Source organism: Daktulosphaira vitifoliae, unplaced genomic scaffold (assembly GCF_025091365.1).
Source record: "Daktulosphaira vitifoliae isolate Bord-2020 unplaced genomic scaffold, ASM2509136v1 Scaffold_3, whole genome shotgun sequence".
NCBI lineage: Eukaryota > Metazoa > Arthropoda > Insecta > Hemiptera > Phylloxeridae > Daktulosphaira > Daktulosphaira vitifoliae.
In genome coordinates, this window is record NW_026099574.1 from 33871228 (window position 1) to 33896704 (window position 25477).

General features: G+C 24.8%; 5 protein-coding genes across 7 annotated transcripts; 2 read left to right on the top strand and 3 right to left on the bottom strand.

The window, feature by feature from the left end:
• Positions 1-5316: 5316 nt before the first annotated feature.
• LOC126902122 (uncharacterized) lies at positions 5317-5952 on the top strand. The gene is made up of 3 exons (XM_050679147.1): positions 5317-5698; positions 5784-5898; positions 5946-5952. Exons 1-3 carry the CDS (start codon positions 5317-5319, stop codon positions 5950-5952), a joined length of 504 nt encoding a protein of 167 aa, XP_050535104.1.
• A 4840-nt stretch (positions 5953-10792) lies between these two features.
• On the top strand, positions 10793-11782 carry LOC126900615 (cytochrome c oxidase assembly factor 5). Of its 2 annotated transcripts, XM_050676459.1 has the most exons (4): positions 10793-10898; positions 10979-11119; positions 11173-11268; positions 11626-11782. In XM_050676459.1, the coding sequence occupies exons 2-4, from the start codon at positions 11018-11020 to the stop codon at positions 11665-11667; spliced, it is 240 nt and encodes a 79-aa protein (XP_050532416.1). In that variant the 5' UTR covers positions 10793-10898; positions 10979-11017; the 3' UTR covers positions 11668-11782. The 2 variants fall into 2 exon arrangements, with proteins under 2 accessions (XP_050532416.1, XP_050532415.1); XM_050676458.1 differs by having other exon boundaries at positions 10856-11119.
• A 46-nt stretch (positions 11783-11828) lies between these two features.
• LOC126900590 (cell cycle checkpoint protein RAD17) lies at positions 11829-14131 on the bottom strand. 2 transcript variants are annotated; one of them, XM_050676411.1, is made up of 2 exons: positions 13880-14131; positions 11829-13383 (listed from the first exon to the last, which is right to left on the bottom strand). In XM_050676411.1, the coding sequence occupies exon 2, from the start codon at positions 13378-13380 to the stop codon at positions 11953-11955; it is 1428 nt and encodes a 475-aa protein (XP_050532368.1). In that variant the 5' UTR covers positions 13381-13383; positions 13880-14131; the 3' UTR covers positions 11829-11952. The 2 variants fall into 2 exon arrangements, with proteins under 2 accessions (XP_050532368.1, XP_050532367.1); XM_050676410.1 differs by lacking the exon at positions 13880-14131 and adding an exon at positions 13719-13873.
• Positions 14132-15126: 995 nt separating this feature from the next.
• Positions 15127-17716, bottom strand: LOC126900606 (RNA polymerase II subunit A C-terminal domain phosphatase SSU72). Its single transcript, XM_050676446.1, has 5 exons — positions 17393-17716; positions 16998-17141; positions 16746-16885; positions 15407-15525; positions 15127-15345 (listed from the first exon to the last, which is right to left on the bottom strand). The coding sequence occupies exons 1-5, from the start codon at positions 17467-17469 to the stop codon at positions 15244-15246; spliced, it is 582 nt and encodes a 193-aa protein (XP_050532403.1). The 5' UTR covers positions 17470-17716; the 3' UTR covers positions 15127-15243.
• Positions 17717-18902: 1186 nt separating this feature from the next.
• On the bottom strand, positions 18903-25354 carry LOC126900611 (protein giant-like). Its single transcript, XM_050676452.1, has 3 exons — positions 25128-25354; positions 22426-22610; positions 18903-19155 (listed from the first exon to the last, which is right to left on the bottom strand). The coding sequence occupies exons 1-3, from the start codon at positions 25282-25284 to the stop codon at positions 19015-19017; spliced, it is 483 nt and encodes a 160-aa protein (XP_050532409.1). The 5' UTR covers positions 25285-25354; the 3' UTR covers positions 18903-19014.
• Between the last annotated feature and the right edge of the window lie 123 nt (positions 25355-25477).

Consider the following 25477-nt stretch of genomic DNA (forward strand, 5'->3'; position numbering starts at 1 on the left):
TAATAACGCAAGTGTGTTTTTTTTTGTTGCCATTGTAAAATATTTTATTTTATAATAGTACAAATTAGAGTAAATCGATATGATGAATTTTACCGATATCTGATTCACAAGTTTACTTAAATACATTTAAATATAAACGCATTAAATATGTCTATGTAATAAATGATTATTACATAGACAGTTTCAGCATCTTCAATGCTTTCAATGCAAGACCAACTGTACCGTTATTGATGTAGTATTCGGGAAAAAGCTATGTTTCGCCCTCTTGAGTTTAAAATAACTATTTTTACTTTTAAAGAAGTATTATTAGTAAATAATTGTTTATTTTCCGTTGGAAAATCATAATCAAAATTGTTGTTCTATAAAATTCTTCAATGTTACTATTACATTTAATTAAATTTTCTACTTTGATACACTTAAATATTTTTTTTTTTGCTTAAATTAAATATCTCATATATTTAAGTTGTTCCTTGTAACATTTATTACAATGTTTGAAATGCAGAATTATTAGAAATATCAGTTATAAAACGTATTCTTTTTTAGCTTCGATGCGAAGCTGAGAAGGTATTAATTTTACCATGATGTGTTTATTTTTTTTTTTGTGTCTGTCACTACTTTTTCTCAGCTCTCACTGGACCGATTTCTTTTAACAATACGTCAAAAGATCACAAATTGTATCTAGTTGAAGACATTACCCTTAAAAATTTAAAAATTTTCCCTCGTTCCCCGCAAATGGGGGAAATATCCAAAAAAATTACAAATTTAAAAATCGACAAATTTTGTCATTTTTTTCACTTTTTTTTCTTAAAACTTCCATAACTTTTTCAAAAATCAACAAATCAACATAATTTTTTTTTAAACTAAAACCTTAGATATTTTCCTTTCATTTGATATAATTTTTTTGGAAATTTAACACTTAACCTGCTCATGGGGGGGGATTTAAAATTGCAACTTTTTTACAAAAACTAACTTTTTCAACTTAATTTTTGAAAATGTTCCGGAAATACTGCGTCCTTTAAACATATATCAAATTAAAGCTTATTTTATGTACTATAAAATGAAAAAAAAAAATTTGTCCCGACACTTTATCTTCTGCATGTAAACGGTTGCCGTAGTTAAAAAAACACTATTTTTGTGTTAAAATTTTCGATTTTCAATTTTTAATTTTCAACTTAAAAATGCTATAACTTTTCGAAAAATGCATGTATCAGCACAATTTTTTTTTTTCTAAATACATTATAAGTACATCTTCCATTTGACATACTTTTTATTAAAATTAGACAATTTCCCCTTATATAGGGGGGGTTCAAACTTTGAAACATTGTATAAAAAATAGAACTTTTTCAACTGAACTTTTGAAAATGTTCCGGAAATACTGCGTCCTTTAAACATATATCAAATTAAAGCTTTTTTTATGTACTATAAAATGAAAAAAAAAAATTTGTCCCGACACCTTATCTTCTATGTGCAAATGGCTGTCGAAATTATAAAAAAAATGTAATATTTGCGATAAAAATCACCTTTTATAACGATGTTTTTTGTACTTAAAACTGCCATAACTTTTTCAAATATTAACTAATCAAAATAATATTTCTTTATATTGAAACCTTAGGTAATTTTCTTTCATTTGATATCATTTTTTTTTGAAAATCTAACACTTATTCTGCTCACAGGGGGGATTTAAAATAGCAACTTTTTTACAAAAACTAACTTTTTCAACTTAATTTTTGAAAATGTTCCGGAAATACTGCGTCCTTTAAACATATATCAAATTAAAGCTTATTTTATGTACTACTAAATGAAAAAAAAAAATTTGTCCCGACGACCTATCTTCTATGCGCAAAAGGCTACCGTATTTAAAAATATGCTATTTTTTATTAAAATTCTAGGTTTTGTATTTTATTTTATTTTAAAATATTTTATTAGGGGAATAAACTGACTTTCATGAATATTATATAATTTCATTGACATAGAATAAAGTTCATAAGACATATGATATTATACTTATTAACATTTTTTACTTTTTTAAAGTCGAAAAAGTAATTTTTAAATTTGAGTTAGCTTAAATAGCCAATTTTATCATGCAACAAAAATCAACGAATAGTTGCCGAATGGGTAACACCTTGATCTTTAACGCCTAGGGTACGAGGTTCAAATCCGTTTGTGGCTTCTAAAATTTTGCATTTTTTTTTTGAGTTAGAATAGAATTTTCAAATCATTTGATATTTATCTCATTTAGATTCAATAATTTCAATAAATATAAAGGATCTTATCACTATAGTCTCCCCTCGTGAGAAGAAATTGATATTCATGTTAATATTATTTTACTATGTGGTTCTTTTTCTGGCTACGATTTATTTTGCCAACCCTCACTAGACCTACTTTTTTCAACGATACGTCAAATGATTCATTTAAGTTTATGATATTTAAGTTAATGATTAGTTTAAGTTATTACTCTTAAAAATCAAAAAAATATTCCTTATTCAAATAAAAAGTAGCTTAACTAGATTTGTCCATACAAACAATTAAAATCATTAATTTTTAATATTCTTAAATTATTTATTGTCGAATTAAATTTGATATGATAAAAGTATTCAACTACAAAAGTAAATAATTTTACTTTATAATTTATTAATTTTTTAACTCTATTTCTGTGTGCTACTACCAGTCTATAATATGCCAAATTTTTTAGTAATATGTTGCTATATAAATCATAAATTTAAAAAAAAAATGATTTTTAGTTTCACCTGAAGTTAACGATGGAGTTTTACAATTATAATTATATTTTTGATAATATGCTCAATTGAGTAAATCTTTTTAACTACTTTGGTTTGATTGGTTCATTTAATTAAAGTAAATTATTAAAATTAATTAAGTTCTGAATATTTCAATTGCAGAATTTTTTTAAACACCAAAAGTTATTAGGATATGATTACTATTCTTTCTATTTCAGTTATCTATTACGATAAAAATGTAAAAAAATCGAATTTTTCTGACAAATGTACTGTAATTAGTAATTATAAAATTTCCAGATTGCATATTAATCTTAAAAATTTCATTTTTTTCAATTTAATAATGTCAATTTCAAACTTGCAAGTTGAACTATAAGTTATGGTAACAAATTCATTTTTTAGCTTCGATGCGAAGCTGAGAAGGTATTTTTCATTAAAACTTTCACTTTAAAAGACAATAAAAAATAGGTTCAAAATGATTACCTTTAACATATTAAAAATCAAAATCAGTATTAATTTAATACAATTTTTTTTGTTCTTAATTATTTTTTTTTATATGTAAATACTTATTTTTTAATAATAAGTAATAATATTAAAACTTAGAAGTAATAGAAAAAGTTTAATTGCACATTTGAAAACATCACGAAAAGTTTATTTAGAAAAGTATATTTTTTTTCTGATGAAAGTTCCTTTTGTTTAGTGTATTTATTCATAAGTAACAAAATTTTTTTATTAAAAAGTATTGCATAAATTCCTTTAAATTTGTATACGCATTAAAAGTATATGAATATACAACTCCTTTTTATTTTTATAATATCTCCGTAAAAATTACAATATTATATTATTGAATACCACTTTCATACTCAATTTAATTACTGTAATTATTATGTATTCATATATTATAGTTATAAATCGGGGTAAAATTAAGGGAATAAGTGTTATTGTTGTTTTTGAAATAATCTACCAATTTCATTTTTTTCTATTTAATAATATTTATTTCAAACTTGCAAGTTGAGTTAAAAGTTATGGTAATAAATTCATTTTTTTTTTATTAAAACTTTCACTTTAAAGAACAAAAAGAAGTAGGTTCAAAATGATTACTTTTAACATATTAAAAATCAATAATAATTTGAAAATAATTAATTATAAAAATTATATAATATATAATTAAAATAATTACTAATCTGGATATAATTAAGGAAATAGGAGTTGATGTTGGGTTGGGTTGGTTACATTTTTAACTTTATAATGCTATAACTCATTGAAAAGTGTACGAATCAACACAATTTTTTTATGAGAAATAATATTTTTTAATAATCCCTTTTTCATTCGACATACTTTATCTTAATCAGGGTATTAATAAGAAACTAGCAGATAATGTAGCTTTTGTAATTATCCACCAATTTCTTAGAATTAAACACTATCTACTGATTTGCATCGAAGCGTTTCTTATGATAGTGATTTTAATCACTGTCAGATTAAATCTATACTGGACCCAACTATGCAACATCCCCACTATGCCGCGACCCCACTGTGCTGGGTTTTTAATATTAATAGTTGACAGAAATTCCTAATGTAAATAAAAATTCTTAAAACAATTGGTTATTATGGACACTAATCTAACTACTAGTATTGATAGAGATCACGAATGAATATCAATGGTATTACAGACTCTCGAGAAAAAATTGTCATGTATCATATTTTGAGTAAAAACTGAAGAAGAAAAATTAGATCAATATCTACCTAGTGTTGGAAAATGGAAAAATATAAGCGAGAATGAATTATTTTATAACTAAAAGGCATTTTTTCCATATATAATTTCTGCAATGTTTCAAAAATACATAAAAAACATGAGTAATGTTACAATAGTATACTATTCTAATCCTAAATCCTGTTCTGGTCCTCTCATTATATTCAACATACCTACATAATTACAAGAAATAATTATCAAGTTCACAAAAATCACTTTTTTATTTTTTTCGAGAAAATGTAGTTAAACCATATCTTAAAAATCCGATGGAAAAATTTAATTAAATTTTACATAAAGTCCACATGGTTTAAACAATTGGGTTTTTCCTTTTCTTTGAAAATTTATGATAATACGGCTGTTTAAAAGCAACTCCCTTTGTCTAGATTTTTCACGAATTATTTGATTGTAGACAAAAGAATTGTATTTAAATTATTTTATAAATCAATTTTTTACATAATCACAAAATATTAAATTGAAATTTTAATGAAATAATCTACTAATACATAGCACTTTATTATTCAATTAAAGCTGTTCCATACATGTTACTAAGAAAAATAAACNGTTCAATTAATGCTGTTTCATACATGTTACTAAGAAAAATAAACAAGCAATTTTTGTACGTTTCCAAATATTTAAAAAAATATATTTAATTAAGTTTTCTGTTAATAGTTTCTATGGATAAAATTGTTTATTTGTAAATTAGCAAACACTTTTACTCTCAGGTTAACTTTGAGAATTTTTTGACTTTCAACATTATCATCAATTTTTTTAATTATTCTCAAAACTAACGTCGTTGACATTTTCAAGTTTTAATTATTAAAATTATTTGTAACGATGAACACGAAGACTAAAAAAATGTTTGCCCAACTCAAAAAATTGCGTGGAAAACCTACAATTCCGTTTAAGAAACAGGCTCCTGTCAATAAAAATAAGTGTTTGAGTGACAATCCTAAAATTGAATCCAATATTAAAACTACAGCAAAAGACATGCCTAAGCGTTCGTACCGCAAATCTACTCGATCCAATGCAGTTTCAGTAGAAAACTATGAACCGCTCGCCAAAGAAATAATAGAAAAAATTGACCGATCACGTGCATCTTATTGGAAGGACCCTCACGAAATACTCGTAGAACTGTTTTCAACACAATTTGACGAATCATCTACGAAAAGAAATGTCGAACATGACGATGAGACTTATGTAGTTGAACGTCAAAAAAGTATGAAATAAAATTGTTTTAATCATCGGCTATATTTGTTATTTTTTACAATAATAGTCATGCTTAATTTGTTAATATTTATCAGGTTACGAAAATATGGATATACATCCTACTAATTCGGTTAAGTCGACTGAACTATGTAATAGTTCACAATCGTTGAAAAGGGCAAATACATTTGATGGATATGAGCCACCAAAGAGGTGTAAATACTCAAGCTGTGTGGAGTTTCATTCGAGTAAATACAAAGAAAATAGAGTAGTATTGAAAATAAGGGCCACATCTTCAACATATGATTCAGACGATGAATCGAAAAATAAAGACTATTCAGAAACTGACTATGATTGCGATGGTAAAAAAATGATTTATACACTTTAATGAAAACATTCATAATAATAATATTTTAATTCGCATTTTTATTTCTTAAAATTCAACAGGACTTTTCTCTAACACAACACGGTCTACAGACGCTCTCGACGCATGTAAATCATCGAATAGACTCAAATACTCGAGTAGCGTTGAGATTTACTTGGCCCAACCTGATGAATTGGAAGACAGAATAGTCTTAAAGATTTCAAAAATAAATTCTTCGGACGATTCTGATTCTGAATCTGATTCTTCTTCTTCTTCAAGTTCTGATTCTAGTAGTGATTCTGATTCAAGTTCTGATTCTAGTAGTGATTCTTCTTCAAGTTGTGATTCTAGTAGTGATTCTGGTTCTAGTTCTGATTCTAGCTCCGATTCTAGTTCTGATTCTGATTCTAAAGAACATTCAGAACACGAATAACATTTTAAAAGTTTAAAATTATTTTATAATCTATCAAACAGTGTCGAAGAACATTTTTAATTGAGTTACCTCCCCAAGTTATTTCATGTAATCAAATTTGTTAAACTTTTAAAACTTTACGTTCCTTTTATCATCCCTATTAAAATCATTAAATTATCGTTATTTTATATTTTGTTTATATACAAAGAAAAAAATACGAACTGTACACATTTCGTTTCTTGCCTTTTGCCTAATTTATTTTATTGTTATACATTTTTTTTTCTTACATTTGTTTTTATTTCTCTAAAAATTTTTTGTTACTATATTTGTTTTTAATAAATTTATATGTTTATGAGAAGTTTTTTTGTTTTAAAAACTGGTATGACTAGAAAAATAAAGAAGTAGTATTTTAGTCTATTTTTAAAATGTTAATTATCAAACCAATATATTGAATTAATTTTACAAAGTAGGTTAGTTTTAATAAAACCTACCTTAAAAGAACATGTTTTGATATTGTACTCATTATGGGATGTGCGATCGAGAATTGATGCTCGTCTGATGAAATGTAGCCTACTGGTCACGGTCTCTAAGGTAAAATACAGTTTGAATGGGCGGTCTCGAGCAGGCTACTAACATATGCCCCTCCCCCCTCAAAAAAAAAACAAAATATGTTCTTTTAAATAGGATAATTGCAATTGTAAAGCAACTCATTTTTATGACTTGCATGATTATAAAAAATACAGAAATAATTTTTCATTATTAAATCAATTACTTTTGATTAAATTTTTTTTTGTGACTTAATACACCTTCTTTATATTACTGTATCCATTGTTCTCTTATAATAATTTGAGCTTTTAGAAAATACACACTTTTTAACTAAAATGTCAAAACTATCATAGTTATGAAACGTAAGTTACCAAATTATTGTCTAAATCTATTAATAGTATCACTAGAACTTTAAAATAAATTGTGTATCATTAAATTTTTATAAAGACTAATTTTTTGTTTTTATGTTACATAACATACTAGTTATCAATGATTGTTTATTAGATATGCCTATAAAAATGCAGAATATTTTTTGAATAGACCTCAAATTTCGATGTTTAGGTTTGTATGCACAAACATATAATGTCTTCTATAGAATATGGCGTTAACACGAACAAGACAATTCCATTAAACGCCTGGTTGTGTATGAAACTTGGCGCACTTCTACAAGTTGTAATAGAGGTTTTAAATTACACGTTTGCTTCCTGCTGGCGTCTTCTGTAGTCCTAGAACCTCTTTATTTAAATGATACATTTTTACGCGCGAGCATAACATAATTTAACATCAAATCGAAAAATATGCAATTTATACTATAGTATTTGTGTTTTGCATTTCGTCTGCACCTCATACTCTGGGCTCCTGGCGTACCAGGTAAGGAAGATAACAGAGTACGAGGTGCAGACGAAGTACAAGACATAAGTACTCTGAAATGTCGAGGACTAGAGTAGGTAAGTAAAAAAGGAAAAACAAAGACTTGACTTTATGTAGTAAGCCGGACGGCGACAACCGAGTACTGAGACTGATGAATGATACAAAGCATTGGAATCGACTGACTTCGATGGCCAGGTCTTATGGATTAAGTAATTCAGACGATTGCCAATTTTGCAATAAATATTAATCGTCTATTTATTAGTCTCTAGAAGTGGATGCACTGTCGGTATTTTATTATAATAATTTTTCACAACAATGGTAACGTAACACCATCACATTAGTATTACTAATACATATACAGACAGATTCATTAAGGATACTCATGTTCTCAGAAACTTTTGAAAATTGTAATTTTTGTAAAGTCAAATATTGTTTGTTTAAAAAAACTATAGAATAATATGTAGTTAAATAATTATTTTTTCATTAGTTCAGGTATAAAAAATCATAACATTAAGTTTTTTAAATGAGAAACCCTATTTTTAACTTAAGAATATGATAGAAAAAAAATTTACAAACAATTTTGTTCTCATAATTTTTTTATCCGATCAACCGTTTGTCAGTTTCAGCTTGTTAAAGTTAAACGTTTTTAAACCAAATTTCTATTATTATTCTACTGTTTTGTATACAGAAGTAATAATAATAAATTATGGCCCATTAAAACAGATTATTTACTACTTAGAATCCGAATCTTAAAACTATTTTAAAAAACTAATGGTGGTTGATACGATAAAAAAAATTATAAGAACAAAATTATTTGTAAATTTTAGCTTCGTTGCAAAATTAAGAAGGTATTAAATCTACTATAATGTGTTTATTAATAATTTTTTTTTATGTCTGTCGCCATTTTATCTCAGCTTTTACCAATTTTTTTCAAAAGAACACAAATCATATCTGATTGAAGTCATTGCCCTTAAAAACTCCCTTATTTCTTGTAAATGAGGAAAATCCTACAAAAAAATTTGATTTTAGAAATTAGTAAATTTTGACATTTTTTTATTTTTTTATTCTTTAAACTATGACAGTTTACAGGTATGGCAACTTTTTTAAATCTAAATGAATCAAAATCATTTTTTTTATATCATTACCTTAGGTATCATCATTGTCAAATTAATACCTACTCAGTTTCGAATCGAAGATAAAAGGAACCTAATTGAATTTTAATTGAGGTCTTTGCAACCCTAATCGTGTTAATACTTATTAAATAGATGCGCGGAAATTATTTCAATATCATAATTAATTATTATAATTATAAAACCTCTTCCTCAGTAATTATTTTATAATTTTTTTGAGAACAAAAAGGTTCAATTATAACAAAGTTTTTTTTGTATAAATAAGTACTATTTTTGAAGACTTTTTTTACTTAATAGACTAATTCAAAATAAATTAAAAAATATTTTTGTTGATTATTATTTTATATAAATTATTTGTTCATACTATGCAAATAATACGTTTGCTAGAATCTTTAATTTATTCTTCTTGTCAAATACATAGATCAAATTATAAAACCAAAGTTACAAATTCTTTTATATTAATACCTATTTAAATTCATGATAAAAAAATTATTACAAATTATTAAATGATCTCAAGGACAAATAAAATAAATAGAGAAAAATAATCTCTGATACTGCTGTTTTGACTATGTTCTATTGGACCAAGGACTAGGAGTGTATTTAGTAATATTTAATGTAACAAAATGGTTATCATTGCAATAATACTCAAACGACCAATTTGACATCGGTCAATAAGGATGTAGGCCTTTTATACCGAACTTTAAGACTGCTAAACACGTCTATATTGGTCAAACACATGCGAGGTTTTTTTTACACTAGACATTACAAAATAGTTAATGTACGAATGTACGAAAGAAATTGATGTTTTAAAATTAATTGATTTACGAATAGTCAATGAGCAGAATGTGTCAGAAAGATAGGATAGAATAGAATAATCATATTAAAATAATTAAAGTATGTTAATTTAATGACGAAACATGTTCAAAGAAAACCTCGTGACAATGCACGAATATAGAAAAATTTAATGGACGAAAGAAAGTGATGTTGTACAAAAGTTACCACAATCATAATACAATGATGTACAAGCCGTAGCCAACGAACGTGTCTCCATCCACAGCTCGATCGCCAGGGCCATTAGTATAGTTTAAAAAGCCATGGAAATTTTAAGTATACAAAAGAAACAATCAGTAGATGACTGGAGATATGGATTAGGCGACTGACCAAAAAACAAAACCGCCAGACCACTTGACGGCGACAACACATAATGATCCGGAAAGGAAAAAACGTCGACACCATTGCATGCATAGTTGACAGACACCTGGGACTGGTTAAATTGTTGACAGTATTTAAGTGATCAGCTGGGCGGCTTCTTATCACGATGACAATTTATAATGAACGATTAATAATGATTTGTACAACAAGATAAATATAAAAGGGATTGTACGACTAAATTATTAAGGATCAATAAATTAAGTTATTACTGAATTTTAATATTGAAAATAGTTTTGATTCACCACGAAATTAACACCACTTAGACAATAACACTGCATAATGTAAAATAAAATGTCATTTAATTGAAGAATTATTTGTTTAATTTTTGTAATAATTTGTATCACTTTGTAAAAGCAAGTCTTTAATATATTCTTATACTTATAAAAATTCAATTGAAAAAATTATTTTAAGTTTCTAATGTAGTTTATCTATTTATTGAGAATTAGCTATTTTAGATATTTTCAACTTGAATACGTCATGTAACATCGTCCCGAACGCTATTAATAACAATTCAACTGATTATCCAAAATGCCAAACCTGTCTGAATAAACGTGATTACATAGTATAAGACGATATTTATAATACAATTTACATTTAAAAGAAAACTTGATAATTGTTATCAACTATTATCACTTATGAACGCTATTATCAGACCACAAATACATTCAATTTTACTTGAGTAATTTAAAGATCTACATTGATATATTTTTAAATGTCGTTGTATTTATAAGTTTTAAATTATTTTTTTACTTGAAATAGTGACGTAAAATTAGTGGTTGAGAAAAATTTACTGGTAAAATGATGCGTTATGAAGAAGGTGATCTTATGGACCATAAGCCGTGTGCTGGAATAAGAGCAGATTTAAAAATGTGTCTATTGGAATCTGACTGTTGTAAAATTGTGAGTTATAATTCAATATTTATAAACTCAACTAATTTCTATTTGATTAAAAGGAAAAGAAAACGCCACGAGAGTGTCTAAGAGAAAAAAATTGTCCCCCAGAATGCATAGCTCTACAAAATACATTTTTTGAATGCAAAAGATCCATTGTAAGTAGATATTTATATTTAGTTTAAGGCTGATAGTTTTGTAGATTGAAAAAGTTTACACTTAAAAGATTTTTTTATATTACTTATATCTATACTGTTATTACTCTATGCCAATGCTAGATATTGTGGGGCCCAATTTAAAAACTTTATTTTTTTTTAGTAAAAAGAGACTATTGTTGACTATTGCTTTTTATCTATGCCTTACATTTGGACCTACTAATGCATCCCCCTAGATAATTGCATTTGTGACTTCTACTATAAATATTAAGTTATAATCTCCTAAAATTATGAAGTTTAAATAAAAATTATGTTTTAAATATAAATTATGTGTTAGTTTAAATCATTTTTTTTTTTTAGTTGGATAACAGACAAAGATTTCGAGGACGTAAAGGATATTAATTTACACTAATCTTAAAATGTTGTGATGTATTTTAAATAATTTTTATTTTAATTGATAAATTTATGTAAAAATAATGCATTAGTAAATATACAATTATTTTTTAGTGTTTCATTATTTTGATAAACTGATCTTCACATCGGTTACCATATTTAAATACAAATTCATAGTAGTATAATAAACTATTTATATTTTGATAGAAAATTTGTAAACAATTATTTAAATTTAACAATAATAACAAATCAAATGTGATTTTTTTTTTTAATCATTGTAAATATTTATGGACATCAAAAATGTTTTTTGAAGTTCCACCTTTCAAGAGCAATATCTTTTTGTTGGTTAGTTCCTAGTGCTTTTACAAATGGCATGATATCTAACAATATATCTTTGGGTGATTCATGTGAATCATGATACCACTCTCTTACATCCCTATAAATTTGTACATCGTTATTATATTGAAAATGTTTAGGCTTAATAATAGCTCTAAATGTTTTAATAGGATTTTTATTAGCTAGCATAAGTCCACGAACTGCTACTGATAGTGAAGATAGACTAATTTCATAAATAGATACACCAAATTTGAAACTTGAATTCATAATAACATCAGCAACACTTATCGCATCTGCTCCTTCACACACATCATTTAAATTTGAAAAACGAGATAAATAGTTTTCTTGGAGAAAACCTAAAACAGTATTTGGTTGCATTGCAAAATTTTCAGCAATATAATCTGGATTATATGTAAACTTAAACTGGAGAGGAGACTTTACTATTTCTTTTTTAGGGTATATGACCCTACCAACTGAATGAAATAAATCAAGGTTTTCATCTTTAGACTTAAGAGAAGTTTTAGTAATTTTATTTTGGATATTCATACAAAGAAAGCTTAAATTTATGATTGAGGACCTTAAATCACCATTAGTTTCATCATATAAGTTATTCATTTCAGAAGTACTTGGTAATCTTATGAGAGAATTTTTTTGTTTTTCAGCCTTAACTATTTGTTCAAGAACAGATAATACTGATTTTCTTGTAACAAGATTAAATTTTATTTGCTTCACTTGAAGTTTCTCAAATATTTCATTAGGAAACAAATCTCTTATAATTTTTTCATTGTTAATAATAAAAACTATAGGAAATGACGACACTGTGTTAAACCTTGTCATAATATCTTGAAATTCATCTGGTTTATCTAAGAATATGTTTGGTAAATCTTTGATTAATAAAAACTGACCATTAGAACTGTTACAATTAAGACTTTTATATCTAGTGGCACCCCATATAAAATCTTGAAATTTATCTTGTACACTTTCATAATAAAAGTTTTCACTACATTGATCGTAAATAGAGTCAATTGTTATAGGTGTTACCCATTCCACACACATAAATCCACATTCTTTGCCTACTAAACGAATTGTAGTTGCTTTGGCACAACCTGAAGGTCCAGTTACAAGAAGGAATTTGTTTGATCTACAATTTTTCAGGCTACCAAACCACTGTTTTATTTCTTTTATTTTACCAGAGTGAACTGCCAAGTTAGATACATTTTGAGGAGCATATTTATCACACCAGCTTGATTTAACACAATTGCTTTGTGAATGCTGTCTTTTAACATTTTTTATGGGTTTAGGTTGCTTATTTACTGTAGGTTTAGGTATTGATGAAACCTTATCTTGAAAAAATGGTTTAATCCATGCTTTTTTTTCAGGGCTCATTTTCTAAAAGTATAAATTTAAAAATATATTTACATATAAGAAATTCTAAAATAAATAATAATAAGAAACATATTAATGATTAACTTTATTAATAGTTCAAAAAAAATTTTTTTTTCTTTTATTACCCACTGTTAAATTTACTAACAGATATGTTAGTATTATAATATAATTAAATATTATAGTAAGTAATTTTAATTTTAAAAATGATTAGGGCAAATCAGTAAATATTTTAAATTATGTACTAACAACTTAATATATATTAATGAAATAAAAATAATAGATTTATATTTGTTTTAAATAATTATTTCATCTTAATGATATCTGAAGTTTCTACCTACCAATGATGCGTTAAAGTATTAAGATAAATGTCAATAGAGACTTTTAATATAAGTCTTTATTTTTAACTTCATTGCTAATTTATTATAGAACTTTCTCTTTAAATAATAAGTAACAGAAAAATGAAAACTTTAAGAAACGTTTTTGGTCAGTTATCACTCACTAGAATTAATTTCTTAACAAGACGGATTCGTTAAGGTGTCAGGACTCTGCTTATCACTTGATTAAAAAGTATTGATATGTACTTGAGTAAATCACTAGGAGCGCTAATTACTCGACGAAAGCTCAACAACTAATTGAAACGTTTTCGGCTGCAATGATTAAACTAATTATTTAAACAAAAAACTTAAAAAAACGCAGTCAAAAAGACCTCACAATATTATTGAAGTTATTTTATATTCAAATTCACAATTCATATAGATCTTGAAATTTAGATACAAAAGATACGAAATTCTAAGATTTTTCATTAGATTTCAAAATACTTTTATAATAATTTAAAAATAATATATTTTGTAAGTCTAAAAACGCAATAATATAAAAAAAAAAAATTCAACATAATGATAAGTTTTTAGATTTGTCATATTTTCATTATTCACAAAGTTCATTAAGAAAAAAAATAACAATTATAATTGTCCTATTCTTTAAATTATAGTTGTTATATTGTAGGTCACTTATTTTCAGCTTCAAAGAATTTAGAAAAGATTTTTTATTAAGAAAGAATATATAATAATTTTATTGGTATTTAAAGTCAATTTTAAATGAAAATTACTTAGCTGATTATAATTTTACAATTATAAAAATTCAATAATTAAATATATATCAATTAATATAATACTATATAATATATTTGTAATTACTAATTACTATATCTAATTAAACATTTTGTAAGCTCTATTTCATATAACGTTTTTGACCATTCAATTATATTTATCAAATAAAATTTTCAAAATACATAAGTAACTAAAAAGGATATTACTAGAACCAATGACCACAAATATTAAAAGTAACTGGAATGATTATGAAACTTATATAGAAATACTGTTTTAAAATTTGAATGCCAATTATTAAATCATCAAAAATTTAGTTTTTTTTATTAATGATTAATAATTTAATTAATAAAAATATTAATGCTATTTTCAATTGAAAACATTTTGATATGTTATAACATAAATAAATTGAAGTAAATATATATTTATATTTAGACTGATAAAAAATAAAATTCAAAAATACGAATTTCCATTAGTGCACTAAAATTGTAATCTAATGTTTTAGTGTACTAAAACATTTGTCAATGATTAGTGCAAGCTCAAAAATAGACCCCCGGTCTCCATACTGGTATTCATATCTTTTTATATAATGTTTGTAATTTTAAATTGATGATTTTTAATAAATATAACAAGTATTTAAAAATATTTGTTAATCAGGCAATTTTATTATAATATAAGTAATTATACAGTAAATTAATGTTTTATACATAGAATTTTTTACAGCACTGTACTATCAAGCACAGTTTTTTGAAATAGTATATCAATAAAAGAGAACACAATGAAATAGTGATCTTTGACATTTTTCTTCATACTTTACTATTAGTTGGTCTATATCATTATCTAAATCATCACTTCGAGATAACTGAAATGTAATAATAAAATTTTTAAAAATGTTCATCTATATTGGTTAGCATAAATTTTACCAATGTAACAAGTTCACATATAAAAAATGCTCCTATAGTTGCTTCTTCGTGGTTATCTTGAATATCAATATTTATTATATGAACAGGTTTGTTTCCAAAACTTAAAATTGACTCAAAATCTAGACAAAGAGGATGTTTTTAGCCAACATTAAAATAATTAGTAAAAATTCTTTTTAAAAGGAAAATATTATTAAGGTTCTTATGATAACTTTAATAATTTAATTAATTTGTTAAGCATGGTATATTTATAAAGTGTATATAAAATATCATAGACACAAAGGGGTAATACATGGCGTACTTAATTTTGCCGGCCCTAATGACCTTTGCTCATCCAACATATTTTTTTCCTTTTTATTTTATTTGAATAAGCAATAAAAAAGCCTACAAATCTATAATTTATATTACTTTATATTTTAATTCCACCCGAGCTAATCTCACCCAGTACCCCAACCCTAAATGCAGCCCTAACTCTATGTATTTCAAAATAAATGTATTATAATTCAATGGATACTTATCCTAAGGTTCTTATTGACACATCAACATTTTTTTTGTAAGAAAAGCTTAATGGCTATTTAAACATTTTCTTTTCTTTATAAGAAATAAAAAAAATGTTTTTCATGTAGTCCAAAACTGTAAAAAAATTTAAAAAATAAAAGTAACTTCTTTAGGTCAAAATTATTATATATATTATTATTATTTTTATTAAAAAGGATAATTTTAAAATAGATTGATGTAAAATGTACATAAAATTGATAAAATAATAACTATTAAAACTACTAATTTGCCCTCATGTTATTTTGATTATTACAAATATTTATCATAGACTTTAGATTGAAGCTGGGCTAAGTTGACATTTTTCCCACATAAAACAATACATTTATATAACAATAAATATAATTCTTTGAATATTTTGAGTGAAAGATAGAGAATAATTTTTTAACTTGTGCATTTGGTCTCCATAGTATGATTAGTATTACTCATAATTAAGGATATCATAAAGAAAAATATCACCTTTATGTGATTATCAAATTGATTTAAAGTTAATAATTTTTTTTTAACTTAGTTAAGCTTATAATAATTTTCACTTTAATTTTTAACTAACTATTAAAATTTATTTTTTAAATTTTAACTATACAGTATTGTTTTTATTTAACTTATCTTGAGTTAATTATTTCCATTAACTTCTCTATTTCTGTTTATTTCTTAATATAAAGCTTCCATTTCATGTTTTTAATCAATAACAAAAGTACTCTAGGTATAATTTCATGGTAATTGTTTGTCATTAAACAATAAATATCTTAACTTAACTCATTTTTATTATCATCAAAATATAACTTACATTCAAGTACTTGATCATAGACTCTCTCTTCACAAGTAATGACTACATTAAATTTTTCATCGCATTCTTGAAATCTTTCAGGATGTTGTTTAATACGTCGATTTCTATCTAACATATTGAGTAATCCATTTTGGGTATAACTATGATAGTCATTACTAAGGAAAACTATAACTTGAAAAATGAATTGCTTAGATTCTTAAAAAACATAATGTGTAGTAAAATATTAAAATTTATTAAATAACCAAAGGATACTATGATTTATCCTTGTTATAGAGATCTCTATAAATTTCATCATATGAACATCCAAAATCATAAATATTTGGTTTATCAAGTGCTGTTCCTGGTAATTTCACTTTGTCACCTGTTCCAAACGATCTAACATTGAAACCTTTTTTACTAAAATAAATATTTGAATTAGAAGAAATTTAAAATGTTAATACCATAGTAAGTTATTTAAAAAAAATTAAAACTACAAACATAATGTAATTAAAATTTATTTAATATACATGAATTATAATTTGTGGGGTTGACTTGTTCTATTGGGTAGAGATGTAAGTTTTATCACACGGCGTCTGGGATTAGATTCCCAGGATGCCAACAAGATTTTTCTTTTGATTGTCTCATTTTATAATAATGATTATAATTACCTTAAGAATGCATGAGCCTCCATACTCCTATTCATGTTGCTGGAACATACAACTGCTATTTCCAATTTGTCGTTCATTATACTTGAAAAATTAATTTTTGTAGAGCATATATTTTAAATATTATGTGTTATAATATTTTAAATTAATGTTGAAGTAGCTAAAATAGATAAAATTGTAATTCAATATTGTGGTTTTAACACACTAGATAAAAGTAATAAATTTTAGTTAAATTGTAAAAAATACGTGTGAAAGTGGTACTACTTTATAATAATTTGATTGTTTTTAATAGTTTTTCTCAATAATTTGGTCAATTTTACAATCATTTGGTTTGTTTTAATGATAGTTATCATTTTGGTTGATGTTGTTCTTATCAATATTAGACTGATTGATAACACTATCAATAAAAACCAGTGGTGTGAGTTGTTTTTACATATTCGGTGGTAAATAAATTTATGAAGTAAATTGTGGTCCCGACTAACCACTGTTATTAGTGAAAATGGTCAGGAAAAATATTTTTTTTTTATCAAATGATTAAATTAAAATTCTAGAAATTATAATATTAAATATGACTATTTATTAATGATTAAAAAATAATAATTTTCTAATACTTTAAAGAGGTATGAAAAACTGGTAGTTTATTATTCCTAAATTTTTTTCTACTGAATTAATTTTAATTATGAATAATTTATTTACACTTTGCAAATGCTATCCAAAAAAATAAAAATAATAATCTTCCTTAAAAAGTAATTCTATTATTACCACACTTCAATTATCACAATACTTCCTTATTGATTTTAGATATTAAAATTTATTGTTAATAATAATACATTTTTTTTGTTAACATGGAATGTTTTTCTGGGTTGTTAGCATCTATTTATATTATTATGTAATCTATACAATAAGAACTAATCTCTTATGGCTAATATTTCTTAAAATTTTAATTTAAAATTAAAAAATATTATATATTTTTAACCTAAAAGTCATAAAAAATATTAAAAAATCGCTATACTATGTCACTATCATCAGTGCTAATAATAAACTAACACTCCTAAAATACTCCTTTATAAAAGGTCCTCCTCAGAGACCTTGTTTTGTGGCTTTTTGAGTTAAATATTTTTGATTGTTTTCAGCGCGATATTTCATGTTAATACTAATTACTAGTATTCTTAAAATCAAAATGCCGGATGCACATACTTATCTTTATAGTGCCTTAGTCCGAACCACTAGCTAAATAAAAAAAAACAAATTATTTCTCTAAATAGTTTATGTTGATTAAAAGTATGCTTTGGTATACAATGTACATCTACTTATCGTTTGGAGAATTATCATATTAAAAAAAAAAAAATAGAATTTAAATACCTGCTATACATTTTATATTCATGACATATACTTATTTATAAGCTTAAACTCAAAATTTTATTTTATAAATTCATACTAACTAAAATCAACATTACTATTAATTCATTTAGATGTGTAGACTACAAACAAATAGAATATTTAGTCTCATTTCGAAATATTACGTTTTTTTACTTAAGCTTGTTAACAGAATGCCTTAAAAAAGTAGTAGCTATATATCAGCAGAAACGTTATATCTAAAAACAATATTCAATGTTAAACATTAATTATGGAACGCTATTAAAAAATTTATTCACGTTGTAAACAACTGATAAATTTTTTATTGCAAGTAATTCTTTGACAATCGTGCTTAATCTAAGCTTCAACAACATATTTTCTTTTTCCAGTAGAAATAGCTTCAAAGTCATCTAAAATATTACAAAAAAATGTATAATGTACAACATAATTAAACAACTAATCAAAAAATTAAAATGCCGTGTTAGTGGAAAATTTTGCGGAATTCTAAGCAAAGGAATCTTATAGTGACATAACTAACAACTTTATTTGGGGGACATTCTTTTTTTAGTTTATGAGATACTCTTAATAGAACCAAATTAATATACTATTTATAGTAATAAATAGGTACTTGGGAGGTGCAATAACCCTTTTAAACCTATTTGTATACGTCACTGGAGTCTTTAAACTTCTATTTGAATGTGGTTCAGATATCATTATCTTTTTTATCAAAATTATGATGTAATTTTTGTAAAACTTAAGAATAATAATTTAGAGCCCATTGATAGACTATATTACTCCTGCTTATGGCTTCTCTAAATCCGGATTTAATGTAGAAATTACTATAATAATAATAACATAATAATAGCCATATGGCTATTATGTTATGATAATACAAAATTTTAAATGTTATTATCATCTTAAACCATGTTTTCATTAGAAACGTTCTAAAATTAATTCTAGTGTTAGGAATAAAATTATTAGGGTTCGCCAACGATATATTTTTGGATATCGATATTGTACTGAATTTCAGTAATATTATATAGCAATATTGAAAAAGAAAATTGTTCCCAATATCGTATGAAAAAATAAATCGATATCGAAAAAAAAATTAACCTAACTTTGAATATATTATATAAATATTGATTTTCACATATTGTGCGAATGTGAAGCCTTGTCCATACTAAGATCAAACTACTCCTTTAGTAAACTTTTCCTGAAAAAGAAGATATTAAAAACCCAAGACCCAGACAGATACTTAATTTCGCCAGAAAGACAGGACTCTAAGGTCATCTACGGAGGATTACTTGATTGTCCATCCTTTATGAAGGATATCCTTTATAAAATATTATGAAATATAGAATTGAGATAAGACCAAAAATTATATTTATTGGTACAAAATTCTATTTTTAGATTAAGTTTTTTATTATGACATTTTTGTTATTCATATTTTTAACAAAACACGAAAAAAGTAAGGTATGAGGAGAGTTAGAGAAAGAAATTTTAGACTTAGAAGAATTACAACAACGACTGGTTGAAACTCAGTCTAGAAAATAAAATGAAACTGAACCCAAATAAAAATCCCTAATAAATCATAGAGATGAAGATGACGATGTTTTATTTTGCTTAAATTTTATGTTTGAAAAGAAGAAAAATTGTTTTCAATTATGACTTAATGTAATAAAAAAAATATGATTAGCACTAATAATTTTTTTAATTTAAAACCAGAATACTGAAAATATAATAGTATTATTCAAAAAACACAAATTCATCCATTTAATATATCCAATTTGTATCATAAAGTCTTGTAACAAAAGAAAACTAATTTCTTTATAATAATAATTAATTTGAAAATATTTTATTATCATTATGAGATGTAGCTAATAACTATAATTTTTTGATATTAATATCATTTTATTTGGTTGGTATGCCATAGCCTGATTTTTACAACAATGGTAACTTAACGGTATTCTTGAAAATAAAAAAAAATGATTAAAGATTTAAATATTAAATTTAATCTTTGAATATCATTTTTTTATTCGATATTAATTAATTTTTTCATACGATATCGGATACAATTTTTTTTTTAATATTGCGATATAATATTGCTGAAATTAGGTACGATATCGATATCTAAAAATATATCGTTGTTGAACACTAATAAATATATTCAAGAATAAAATTTAATAAGAAATTAAACTTTTATAGAATAAAGCATCATCTTAATCACTCATCTAATAGGAATTTTTTTTTTGAGGGCTTAACAAGAAATCACTTTTTTTTTGTTACAAAACTTTATCATTACAAAGTGGTTATATTCAATGGATGAAATCGTTCTTTATTATATTATGGTTTCAGTGTTTTGATTTTAAATATTAATAATTTAAAAAACAGTTTATAAGTGCTGTTTATATTTTTTTATTGCTTTATCATAACTATAAACAATTTTTCTTCTGTACAAAAATAACATTTAAACTTTTATAGAATAAAATAATAGATAAAACATCATCTTCTTCATCACTATCATCTAATTGGCATTTGATCATTTTTTCTTTGAGTTCAATAATTTCATTATACTTTCCAGATTGAGTTTCAACCAGTTGTTACTGTATAACTTCTAATTCTGAAATTTATTTCACTAATTCTTCTCAAATCTTACTTTTTTCTTAAAAATAGGAATAACAACATTGTCATAATAAAAAACCTAACCTAATTTTAGCTTCGATGGGAACCTGAGAAGGTATTAATTTTACTATAATGTTTTTTATTTGTGTGTCTTTTACCACTTTTTCTCAGCTCTCACCGAACCGATTTCTTTCAACGATACGTCAAAAAATCATGAATCGTATCTAATCGAAGACATTACCCTCAAAAATTCCCTCGTTCCCCGTAAATAGGGGAAATTACAAATTTAAAAATCGTTAATTTTCAACATTTTTTTTACATTAAACTGCCACAACTTTTTTAAAAATGACCAAATCAATATCAATTTTTTTATTTATAGATACATAAGGTATTTATTTATCATTTGGTATATTTTTTTTATAAATCTGACCCTTTAACTGCCCACAGGGGAGGATTTAAAATGACAACTTGTTCACAAAAATTAACTTTTAAAAGTGTTCTGGAAAGTAACACTTTTATATATATATTAAATTAAAGCTAATGTAATGTACTTTATTATGAAAAAAAAAAAAGTAGTTATCGAATGCTATTTTTGTGTGGAAATTCTCGATTTTATATTTTACATTTTTATCTTAATAATGTTATAACTTATTGAAAAGTGAATGGATCAATACAATTTTTTTATGAGAAATAATATTTATATCCCTCTTTCATTCTACATACTTTTTTTTTAAATAACACCATTTCCCTTTATATATTTAAATATTATAAATATATATAGATATTAATTTATTCATATATTACACTTATAAATCATAAAACTTGTAATCAGGATATAAATAAGGAAATAGGAGATCATGTAGCTTTTGGAATAATCCACAAATTTCTTAAAATTAAACACTATCTACAGATTTGTATCGAAGCGTCTTTTATGATAGTGATTTTAATCACTGTCAGATATCATTATAATTGACCCATCTATGCCACGTCACCACTATGCCGCGATCCCCTTGTGCTGGGTTTTTTTTTTAATGATAAAAGAAAACGAAATAGCTAACTTCATTTTCTCTCCTGCGTTTGGCATCTCTAGATTTTTTAGCAGCTAAGTTATTTCTTTTTCGACGTTCAAAATATTTAGAATCTTTATTTTCTCTTGCAGTGACTACATCTGAACGTCTATATTGTTTGCTGTGTAAATCGATTAAACTGCTTTTTTCGTATGCACTTGTCCATTTTTTAGATTCTGTAAATGTGAAATAGTTTATCACCATGCCTATTATGCATAATATAGTATGATTGATTAACCAAATAGCTTAGAGGAGACTGGGGGAACTATGGTCAGTGGGTAATACCGGTCACCTCATTATCTAATAAACTCATGCATCTAAAATTATGTTGACCATATGTATAAATTAAGAATGATAAAAAAGACCTTATTCTTATTAGAACGATATTATAAAAAAACGTTTTCACGTTTAAATGTGTAAAAATAATTTTCAGCATTTATTTATCTAAAAAAAATTTTTTAAGAAATTTAATTTAAGGTAAACAAAATATTATATATCTATAATTTATATGAACTATATTTCAGTGATATTTTTAAAAGTAATTGTTTCCTTAGCTTTTTGCATGTATTTATGTATGGCCGATATTCCCCAGGGTAGACGGAATATCAGCCATTTGCATTAAAAATATATATATATATTTATACATATAAGATTATGTTTTAAAAATCTGAGACTTTGACATAATGTAGTCAATATGTTTATGCATCCATATGTTGTAATAGCATAACATTTAGAGCCTTAGAACCAGAGTTATAACAATTTTTGCTAAGGTGACCGCAGTTCCCCAAGTCTCCCCAAAGCTTTGCGCTTTATGTTAGTATTTAACCCTAATAAAATTAAAATTCTTAAGCAATTATATTTTCTCTATTTAAGAAGATAAAAAATTGTTATGATGTTGGAATTTTTTACAAAACGTTCACTGCATATCGTTTATAATTTGTATAGACTTTATAGGATTCATAATCTATAAGTTATGTAGTCTAAGGTTATATGTAAAAATGTAAATTTATAAAGAATTTATACTAACTAAGTTCATCTGAGGTATCGTTACCTTATATGTATGTAAAATTATAGAAAATTGTAGTACCTGTATTAAGTTTATATAATACACAAGATGAACATTTTGAGTTCATATGATTATGTTTTAAAACTAATGATTCCATTTGATATAATTCAAATATACTTATCTGAATATTAAATTAATTTGTTTCCTAATAAAAATAAAATTTCAAAATGATTAATTATTATTAGTAATATCTTTCAATTAAATACGTTATATTTGTAACACATATCCATCCATGGATGGAATGTCTAAATCTTATGTAAGACAAGCTGTCTTACATAATAAAAGATTCCTTCAAAAAGTAAAATTATAAAAAATTTATAGAATCTAATTTAATTTAAGTATTTTATTAAACTCATTTCTTATTAGCTCTAATGTAAAGTTGAGCAGTTATTAGTTTTTTATTTACTTTTTCAATGAATAAAATCTGCGATAACCTACGTATAATGTATCGTATGAAACAATGAGGTCATAATTTATACTGAAAATTTTTTCATAGGAAGTTATGTTATATAGAGTATCCCACTATGGTCTGAAAAATTCAATAACTTAAGTTATAGGACTTGTCAGTACATGTTATGAGAAATAAGAGAAGAATAGAAGTAACATAAGCGTTACACAATAAATATTGGTTAACGAAATTAGTAGGTATAGGTATTTTTTCTATGAAAATAATATGTGCTTGAAAAATTGATTATAACTGAAGTGGAAAATATATCATTGGCTGCATTAATAAAATGTTACAATTTTTCAATTCTATTTAAAAAGTACTATTTAATATCGTGGAATTGTAATTTATATATATATCTTAACATATTATTAAAAATATATTGTATAACAATGTATGACAGAAAAGTACTTGCCTTGTACTTTAAAATTAATTAATGAATTTGTATAATCATAATAAACCCATAATTAATATTTAATAGCAATTTCATTTTATTATAATTTGATATACATAATTTTTTAATAAAACTTAAGTGGCTCTTTAGAAATCCGTTTCAAGTTAAAAATGCTGATTTTGATTACAATTTTTATAACAAAATTTTGATATATTATATAAAATTATTTATCAATTGTTAATGAAACAAAATCGATTCTTTTACGATAACTATACAAGTGTTAATAAATGCAACAACTACTTTCAATTTATAAATTTTTATTTTATAAAATTATAGGCGTTCATTCAAGTACGGATAATTTTCATGAAAAAAAATTCCCTCATCTATATGTTATACTTAGGGTGTAAAGATGATATTACTTCTACCCTTCTCAGATAATCATAGACTAAAGTTTGACACGAAAAAATTTGATACCAAAGTAGTCTCATAATCTACTTTATTAAATGGCTATCATAGAAGGGCAATTAAAGTGATAATAACTTTACTATTAATATAATTTTGTGGAGGAGGGTAGTATTACCCCCCAAAACTCTTATGAAATCACCACTGGCAGTAGTTTTACAAATATAATTCTTGGAGTTTGTTTTAACAAAAAATAGTTATGAGCCAAAAAAGGTCTATTTGGTCAAAAATTCAATTATGTTACTGTTAGAACAAAAAAAAATGTATTAGCAATCTCATTAAAAAATATTAGGTCAAGCCCTAAGTAAAAATAAAAAATTACTTACTTTTAACAAAATTCATATGTATTATAGAGGTATTTAAATTTCTATAGTGAAAAAGAATTCTTCGGAGTTTTCTAAAAACATTAACTGGAGTAAAAAGAATTATGTCAGAAGGATTATGGAACAATGATACAAATTTAAACTTAGCGGTATTGTACATAGTATTTTTTTCTTATTGAAATTGTACATTTTTTATGCTTAGCTTAAACGTATAATTATTATTATGCGTGTTTTAGGTTGTTAGTCACTTTATTTTGTATCTTGCAAGCGATTTAACATTGTGGTGAGTAATACCATAATCATTCATAAAACAGACAAAATTAATTGATATGGAATTATTAACAATCCACCAT